The sequence below is a fragment of the Struthio camelus genome, chromosome 13 (genome assembly GCF_040807025.1).
Source record: "Struthio camelus isolate bStrCam1 chromosome 13, bStrCam1.hap1, whole genome shotgun sequence".
Taxonomy (NCBI): Eukaryota; Metazoa; Chordata; class Aves; order Struthioniformes; family Struthionidae; genus Struthio; species Struthio camelus.
The window spans coordinates 18,075,363-18,084,870 of NC_090954.1; the positions used below are offsets into that span (position 1 = coordinate 18,075,363).

At 42.9% G+C, this 9,508-nt stretch overlaps 1 protein-coding gene across 1 annotated transcript in view; it reads left to right on the forward strand.

The window, feature by feature from the left end:
- WWC1 (WW and C2 domain containing 1) overlaps window positions 1-9,029 on the forward strand; it is an 80,700-nt gene extending 71,671 nt beyond the window's left edge. The window contains exons 17-23 of the mRNA XM_068959254.1: window positions 508-608; window positions 1,375-1,513; window positions 2,918-3,082; window positions 5,141-5,233; window positions 6,029-6,259; window positions 8,070-8,191; window positions 8,618-9,029. Of these exons, the coding sequence (XP_068815355.1) occupies window positions 508-608; window positions 1,375-1,513; window positions 2,918-3,082; window positions 5,141-5,233; window positions 6,029-6,259; window positions 8,070-8,191; window positions 8,618-8,684 (918 nt within the window). The 3' untranslated portion in view covers window positions 8,685-9,029. The remainder of the gene's footprint in view (window positions 1-507; window positions 609-1,374; window positions 1,514-2,917; window positions 3,083-5,140; window positions 5,234-6,028; window positions 6,260-8,069; window positions 8,192-8,617) is intronic.
- The last annotated feature ends 479 nt before the right edge of the window (window positions 9,030-9,508 follow it).

Genomic DNA, 9,508 nt, shown 5'->3' on the forward strand with positions numbered 1-9,508 from the left:
GTTTGTATTTAGAACTATGAAAACGTCATTGATAAGCACAGCAAAATAATTAAAATGCTGATCACAGTTATGCCCTTGTCCTAGGCTAAATATTTACTGAAATCTGCCACTTGTGAAGTTGAGGGAAATGGTATGTGGTCTGATGGTAATCAGTGTGTCAGCTTTTGCCTTTCTTCTCACTGGACAGTTCACCTTGCTGCGATGACTTTCTTGAACAAGTCAAGAGATAACTTACCTTTGCATATGCATCGTATGCAGTATGCTCCATGTAGCTTTTCTGCTCGAGTGCAGAACAGCCAGTGTCACTGGGTGGAGTTAGACCAGATATGCTCACTTAGGTTTGTGCACTATATGTGTGATAGGCTGCCCTGAATACTGTGGACGTAGAGAATACGATTCTTTCTGCCACCAGAGGAAAGCTGGTTGGGGCTACTCTGACCAGAAAGACTGGGCCCTTTGCAGTTTGAGTGAGTAGTACCTTTAAAAGAAGCCTCTTGCTCTCTGCAGGACTCTGTATCAGCACTCTTAGAGCGGACAGCCGTTGAACTGGAAGCTGTGGAGAAGAAACTGGAGGAAAGCAGAAGCACTTTAACTAGTGGAGAGAGCTGGTAGGTAACATCCCACCATCTTAGTGTGATGGAATTATCAGAGAGTTTAGGGATTCAGGACTGATGTTTGATGGACTGAGAAAATAGCAGATGATATGGAGCTGTGGGAAGTTAATTCCTGCTTTTCTGGAGGTTGCTTGAGATATGAGAACAAAGCTGGAAAAACATTAAAAATACAATAGTACTATGCTAATTTTGTGACTTGTACTGTGTTCTGTGGACTTCCATGAAAGCTTCGCTATATGGTGCAGGACTTTGCCCGAATATTAAATTTGGTTGTCATATACATAATTCAGCTTCAGATGTTATTAGTGAAGTCCAACATGTAAAATAAAAACCAAGCTTGACCAATGGGCTTGGAGAAGCCAGCAGTGAGTTCACAGGTGCTGAAAAGAATGTTAAGTATTTTGATTTTGTCTGATTTCGCTTTTTAAACCAAATGATTAATTGCATCCTGAGAGTCAGTCATGCAGCTGTCTTAAATTCAGACCATATGGCTGAAGCCTGAGCTGCCTCATTTGAAGCAAGACTACTATGAAGTTTTCAGTTGCAGGGGTGGCCTTCTGGTGCAGTTAAAACTCCAGTTTGCTCATTCCCTTGTAAAACTGTGTTCTCTGTAATCTCAGCGGCTAGAGGACCTGTCGGGTGCAACTGGCTACCTTAGTGTGTTTCTGTTCAGCAAGTTCTAGGAAGTAACTACCTGTTGAAACATCAGAGTATTGTACTAAATAGGTCAGTTCAATAACATAAGCAGTTTTTATAACAGGCAAGATGAAGAGGTTCCTGAGCAGGATGAAACAAGTGAAAATGAAGCAGAAGAGGAGGAAGAATTCTATGCTGGAAAATCACTATGGGAAACAGAAGAAAGTCTGAATTCCCAACTGCACGTGGAGATACCAGTAAAGGTAAAGTCAAGGGCCATTCAAACAGAAGGATGAGTCGAGATTCCCACTGCTTGCTGCGTGTTCCAAACTACCTCTGTTTAATTGCATCATCCAAAGATTCAGAGATAAAATCTTCTTTTGTCTCTCACAGCAGTTTCACATGCAGTTTTCACTCTTGTATTAAAGTTTCAAAAGGAATAAACCCTCAGTGAAGAGCTTTGGTGAGGCAGCGATCGAGAACTGCCTATGAAAGCTGTGAAGAAGCTAGGTCGCTGCAGTAAGGAAATACTTGTACCTACTTGATTTGTGTTCTTTTCATGGCCACGTCTCAAAGCATACTGCAAAACTGTCTGTCCGCCTGCAGAGGTTCATGGGCCTACGGCTTGACTGTGCAGACTTACTCTGGTAGAAAGCTCGCATGGATTGGTTTAAGCAAACGGTCATTTTCCTATTTCTCTAGGCATCTGATTTCCTTTTCGAACACAGGGCATTATTAACGTGACTGGCTCATGTCTTTACATCAGACACTTACTTTGAAGGGGAAGGTGCGCTGCCACCCCCGAGTTTTGTTCTGCTAAACTAAGATTTAGCCTTGCACATCATGTTTTGTGTATCCTGTTGGTTATGTACTTTTTCTTTCTAACAGGAGATTTTAGGGCTTTCAGAAAGTGAGAAAACCTTGTTCTTTCATTACAACCACTCTTGTTGTGTGATATGAACATCTTTCTCCTTTTAGTTTATCCCCTGTTAAGGGAGCTCTTCTTTTATGTAAGGTTTTAGTTTAAAGGGAGAAGTTGCTGTTGCTTACCTGACTAGGTTGCTGTTGAACTAAGCAGGGCTACAGCAGTGTTTTTTGGAAGTAAATGCTTATCTACCTGAAGCAATTGTAAATAATGCTATGTACTGTACCTGACCATTTCGTCACGTGTTTAACAGTATTGTTCAATGCCTCCTGTTTGCTCGTGAGAACTGTCTTCATGGAAACGTGACCGTGATTTTGACCCGATATAATTCTGAATCTAGTTGTATTCTAACAGCCAGCTCATGTGCTGTAGAAGTGTTCTCTGTGCATGTGCATATGGTGATTTGGATTTTTTTTATCTGCTGCAGATGTAGAGTAAGTAAGGAAATGGTCTTTAGAATTATACCTCTGTTCTTTGTGCAAGATTGCTAGGCCACATCAATGTCCTAGATCACCAGAATCAATTGTGTTGTACAGCAGTCAATGGACATGGAGCCCTTAAGGAGTGATACAGTTAATGCTAGCAGCTTGTGAGTCCAAAGAATAAAATGTCAGGACACCTTGCATGAAATGGGCGAAAGAGTATCTGTTTGTGTGAATCACAGGTGGCTGTAAGACCCCCTGGATATGTGTAGTCTCTATGATGGCAAGCTGGCATTTACCCTGCAGTGTGTGTCTTTCAGGTGGATAAGGAGACAAACACAGATAGCCTTGCACAGTCTTCTACCGTAGTTCGTCCAAAGGACAAAAGAGCAGCAAATCCGCCACAAACTCAGTTTGTCAGAGGTAGCACTATCATCCGCTCCAAAACGTTTTCTCCAGGACCACAGAGTCAGTATGTCTGTCGGGTAAGGAAAATGCAATCCTGGATTTATAAATGCTGGTTTTGGTTAACGAATGCACCATACCAATCTTCATTTAATCTCTGAATTCTTCACTGAGAGCTGACAGTGCTTTTTTCTTCCTCTTCAGTAGATGCTCTGTCCTCACCTCCTAGAATAGTATCTTTCCTCAGAGCTAAAAATGTTAAACAAGCTTATAAAATGTTTTTGTGCACATATTGGTGGTGCTCGCAGCATGCTGAGATGCCCAGACTAACCTGGAAGGGATTGGCTGTGGTAACACAAGCATTTCATCCATGTTAGTACACGGTTCTCCATAGGTGAAGAACCTTCTTTGCTTCTCGGTAGCATTAGGTAAGAGCAGAGGATTAACATGGCTGTGCTACTTCTGGTACCAAAGCATTGTGCTTTGAGACCTGTCTTACTGTCACACAGGCCCTGTCAAGTTTGTGATTGTTTATATCCTGTCTCGTTAACTTTCTGATCACAGTCATTGCAGCAGAATAGTGTAACAGAGACAATTCGTATAACTAAAACTCTGGGATGAGTCTAGGTATGACTCTGTAACCACACCACTCTATTCTAGACATGTTCATCTGTTGTTCAAAATAGACAACTATACCTACTCTACTTCTATGTATAGTTTGGGTATTCAGCTTAAGGGAGCATTCATTGTTTTTTCTTGGTAACAGGGCACTTCCAAATGGTTGTCGTTGCGTCTTATGCCCTGTTTCTCCTTTCTCTGGCAGTAATCAAACTGGGCGATACTTAGTACAGGTTATCTCTGTCTCTGAGTGGTTTCTATGATTTGCTGCCAGTTGAAGACTGCAGAGAGAATGAATGGACAGCAAGCCCTCTGACTTCCGAGAGCTGTCTCACTTAGTGATGAATATTGGGCTGCTGTAAGACAGTGATGAGTAACCTGCACATGAAATCCTCTCCTGCTGCTTTAGGACTGTTTTATGCTAAGTTGAACAGAGTAAGCTGCGTCTACCTGACTTTAGAGGATGTGAACATTAAAGTGTGTGATGGAAATGCAAAGAGAGGTACCTGATAATGCCAATAAAAATCCTGCAGAAGCTAGAAAGTCTCCAATGTGCTTTATATGAAGGCCGTGCGCTGGGTAAGGGTGTCACTTTCACCTCTTTGAAACGATTATTCACAGTTAATTATTTCCTGGACTGAAGATCAGTGTAAACTATAAATAACTCTTTTAAATTGAGTTGGCAAACAAGAAAGCGCTGCCTTTTCTCACGCATGAACTGTCCTAGCTACGTGGGAATTCTTTTAATGCAGCTGAGCAGGATTTGACGTGCAGGTTTTCTCCAGTTTGGAAGCAGGTGCCCCCATAGGACCAAACCATATTTCATTTGCAGTACTGATCTGTGCTTAGGTGGCAGTGTCCCAGCACAGGCAGATTCCACACGCCTGTTATTTCCCCCACCCTGACTTTGTCTGAGAGGGAACATGAGAAGGAAATTGAACGCTACTAGAGCTGAGCCCTTTATAAGGATCTGGAAACAATCACAAAAGAAGGCAGGAGTTGTGTGTAACACAACAACTCACGAGTTGTCAAACCTAGAGGGTAGCTTAGAGGTAAGCCTAACTGCTGCACTACTAACTTAAAATACAATTGGTTGGAAAAGAGAAAAAATTAATTTCTAATCAAGTAGTCCCAAGTTTTACAGATGTTGGCAAAGATTTATATTACCATTTCTTACTACAGCTTATCTTCCTGTTTTGCCCAGCCTGCTTACTTGCCCATGAGAGGAGCAGTGAGGTGCAGCCCTGTACCATACCCTTACGTAGTGTCTTTTTTCCCTTCCTAGTATCTTACCGCAAAGGGACTGAGAGCCCAAGGTTTGTGGCAGCACCTGGCTGTGCCAAATGGATTGCATGTTGTGCACTTGCTGATTGAGGTGGCCTGCATTTACTGTAGTCTTTCACAAAACTAAGTAGTTCTGAGTCTATCACTGTTCATAGTTACTTAGGCAAACTCATGATCTTACTGATAAGTGTTCTGCTTGTATTTGTTTCATTAAAAAATGTGTTTTTCATTTTCAGCTGAATCGCAGTGATAGTGATAGTTCGACACTCTCCAGAAAGCCTCCCTTTGTTCGCAATGCAATGGAGAGACGAAGTGTCAGAATGAAACGGGTAAAACCATCATTGCTTATTTTTTGTCTAGTATGCAAGCTCACAAAGTGAAAACTGCTTTAAAGAATTTGCAAACAAAACAGTTGCCAAATTCTTTCATTCGTAACCTTTGCTTTTTGTGAAAAGTCTCTCTTAAGGCTTTCTTTGTTGTTTCAAAAGATGATAGGAATGTCTAAGTTGCTAGAACTCATTTAGAAAAGTAAATTGAGGGAGAGAGAGTTCTTGCTATTCCCAGTCTTGTCAGAGTGGAAATAGTATAAATGTTTTTGCTGTGTTTATTGTTGTAAAATAATAGTTTACATAACAAATGTGAGTTGGGGAGGGGGGGTGAGCAGGAGAATCATGCCTCAGATGCTCAGGTGACCGAGTTGTTAATTCCTCAGTTGCATGCAATGAACCCCTGCCCTCCTTGTGATAGTAATCACTAACGTTACCCCAAGATACTGAGAATCTGGCTCCTTTCCTAAGGAGATGGTTTTCTTGAAGTAGCTTGTGTTGTTTGGGACTGCAACTGAAGTCATGAAGAATATGTTGGGGAAGAAACGAACACCCGCTTTCCTGCTGCATTGTGTATTCTTCTGAAGAACAGGGAGTTAGACTTCTGAGCAAGGCACGCAAGCGAGACTTGCTTGCATCTGCATTGTCTATCTCGAGGTGGCCTGAGAAGCAGGATCCATAGGGATGTTTTGCGCTAGAGAGAAGTCTTGGAGAAGTGGGTTACGTGATGTATTTGGCCTTGCAGGGCGGAGCGGCGCAGACAGTTACCATTGCTTTCATAAACCCCTTCTTTTCTAGCCTTCGATTAAGTCCTTCAGTACAGAGCGTCTAATCCGCACTTCACTAGACCTAGAGCTGGACTTGCAAGCTTCGAAAACCTGGCACGATCGGCTAGTACAGGAGATCTCTGTGCTTAAAGAGCTGAAGGAACAGTTGGAACAAGCTCAGAGTCAAGGTGAAAAAGAGTTGCCGCAATGGGTGAAGGATGATGAGAAATTTCGACTGCTGCTGAAACTAGTGGAAAAACGAGTAAGTAATACCTGGCCTTGGATTTTATTCAACGTGTCTGAGAAACATGATTTACGAAAGATCACTTTCAGCAGGCAGGAAATTAAACCTTAGTGCTACAGTCCCTCATCTTCCCGGTCTTACGGCTCCATCAAGCCAGCTGTTGATAATGAAAGTTACGGTCATTGGTGAGTGTCTGGCTATTGTCAGATGTGCTGAACTGTAGTATTTACAAACTGCAGAGTCTGTTCCTGCCTTCCCATAAACTTGAAGGTTAGGAACACAGCACCTGAAGTCCTTTGCTCCTTCTAAGAGAAATAACGTCCGCATAGAAGTTGCGCGTGGGTGACACTGGGCTTTAGAAGAGAATCCTTTACTATTCAAAGTTACGTGGTCTCGTACAGAAGTCGGATCCCCCTTGTTGTGCAGCATGTAACTGAAAGAGGATTTACATGCACTTTCCAGCAAAGTTGAGAATTGCAGATATAAATGATTTAAAAAAAAAAAAAAGAGAAGCAAGCAGCAAATGCCTTTCACTTTGATTTTTCACATATAATAGAGGGTGTTGATGTTTGCGGTCTAAGACCACTTGCATTAATTTGCTAATGCAAGCATGTGTGTACCTGCAGAGTGCCCGTTCTGGAAAGTAGTGTTACTTAGCTCTGTCAAGTTGCTCCATAAGCACGGAGGTACTCAGACATGAGCTTCACAAAAAAACCAACAGAATTTGAAGTATAAATAAGTCGGATGAACATTTTTATAACCTTTATTTTTCCAGAATGAGAGAGTTGCAAGAAGGGCAACATGTATGAAGTGTAACACCGTACAAATGTTTCCAACTGTATTTTTTATCTTTTTGGCTAGCTAGAAGGGGGGATATTCAGTATGACGTGTTTTCAAAATGTTGTTTGTGAATTTTAATGCATACAAAGTGATGATGTAAGTTAGATGATAGCAGATTTTCTGGCTCATTTTAAGAGCTTAATAGAGAATAAGGTAGTTTCTACCTTGCTGTTTATGAAGGGTGTACTGCAGAGCAGGGATGGAAAGGAGACAGAAGCTGCAGAAATATCTGAATAGCCCTGGTGAATGATGAGCAAGGTGGGCTTTCGCTCATGCTTTTTCCAAAATAAGGATTATTCTGTAGCTGATTGTCCCTTAGATGTTAGAGACACAGTTCTGTGCCCGAGTTTCTCTCCCCTCTTTTAACTTCCAGTGCAGAGTTTTCCTCTTGAACACATGCATTTACAAGCACAGAGGCTTCCTGCCTTTACACAGGCACATATATGAGAAGTTACAAATGCCATCTGATTTTAAACTTCCCCCTCCCAATCTGTAGTAGATGCAGTGTGTCATGTCTTACCTTATTCTGTCTGCATGATGTTCTCCCAAGTGTACAAGGCTCCTTCCCAACTGCTGTGATTTGCCAGGGGCACCTCTGCTGACACTAGGCAGAAACTGAGCGTTATGCTGGCACCAGGTGTAGTAGTGAGTTGGTGCCAGATGCTCTTTGGGGTGGAGTTGGAACAGGGGTTGCTGTGTCCTTGCTTGAGCCCATGTAAAAAAAAGACTTGCAAGAGAAAAGTGTCCATAGCAGCCATAATTCTTACCAAAGGGTTGGAAGAGCACTTATAAAAAGCTGTCTCTGCATTACACAGTGGTTACCTTAGCTGAAAAGCCTTCATTTTAGCTTCTGTGGCTTGTGATTCCAGTGAGCTGTTTCCAAACCGCTTAAACCTACAGCTGAATGACCTTGCTGTATTTAGAAGTTTGTTGGTATGAAATGATTCCTTATGGGAACGCATACAGCTTTCTTCCATTGTTCATTTAGGCGGAAAAAACAGAACACAAGTGTGAGCTCAAAGCGGATAAAATGATGAGAGCAGCTGCCAAGGATGTGCACAGGCTACGAGGACAGAGTCGGAAGGAGCCTTTGGAAGTACAGTCATTCAGGTAGGGGCACCTGTAAAGTGGAGGAAAGACTGCGTGCTTCCTATGATTTTTCTGTGGATGACTAAGATGCTGATACAGAAAGCTAATATTTGTGGTAGTACTAGTAAACTGTTCTGCTTAAACTAAGATTTTTGTGACTTTACATCAAAGTATAAGATGTCAGGGTCAGGGAAATGAGCTGCAGGGCTGCAAGTAACCTCAAAGCAATAGAGGAGAACCCAAATCATTCCCTACCTGGCAACAAATTTACAGATCTTTCCTTTAATACAGGAACAGCCCTTTGTTTTTCCTGTTGTAAGTTTAGCTGTGATGGTGCCTCATGTCTGATATGTAAACAGGTGGTGTAGGTTGAGAGGATTTAATGTAAATGGTAGACGTTTCTGGCAGGAATTGTGTTGTATTAACTATTGATTGTTTTCTTTTTAGAGAGAAAATGGCATTTTTCACGCGGCCGAGGATAAACATTCCAACGCTCTCTGCGGACGATGTGTGATCGCCATGAAGTATTTGTTTTTGGGACCATTCCACAAATGCAGTTTGTTTCTTGAAGTTATTTATGTGGTATTATGAAGGTACCAAGGCATTTGTACATTAGAGCTTTTGTCAGTATGTGGATGTTTTAAAGATTTTTAGCTTAAAGTTATATCATCACAGAAACCAGCATTAAAGTGACAAGATTGTATAGTTTGTATATTTAGGAACGTATTTTTGGGAAATAGAATTTTAAATAAGAACAAATACAGCGTAAGGTGCTGTTATTCTTAAATAATGCTGTTTAGACTTTTTGTACAGCTCCACCTTTTAGAGGTTTTACTGCAATAAAATACATTTGAAGGAACCTCACTCCTCCGTCCCGTGACGTTGCGCAGCAGCCGCTCGGCGCGGGGACGCGGGGGTCCCGCTTCGGTTCTCCGGGCCGCGAGCCGCCGGGCCCCGAGCTGGGGTGCGGAGTCCGGGACGCGTGGGGCACCTCTCGTGGTGGCGTGGCGGCCGTGGGTGCGGGTCTGCCGGCGGCCCGCTGGGACCCCTGCGGCGGGAGGAGGGCTGCGGGAGAGCCAGTCCCTGTGAGGGCTTTGGGCAATAAAGTGACCTTTCTGCACAAATCCACCTTCTCCTCGCTTTGTTTTGCCGTGGGTGTGTTATGCCGTCACAGCGGCGCCCCGTCCTCATCGACTGGCGGCTGAACGGCGTCCGAGTCTCCCGCTGGAAGGATACAGTTAGCCAGGCATAGCCGTACCTTCCCGAAGGATTTTCGGGGTCTTGTCAGACAGAGATTGGAGCTCGTACGCTCCAGAGTAACGTGGCCGCTCCTGCGTT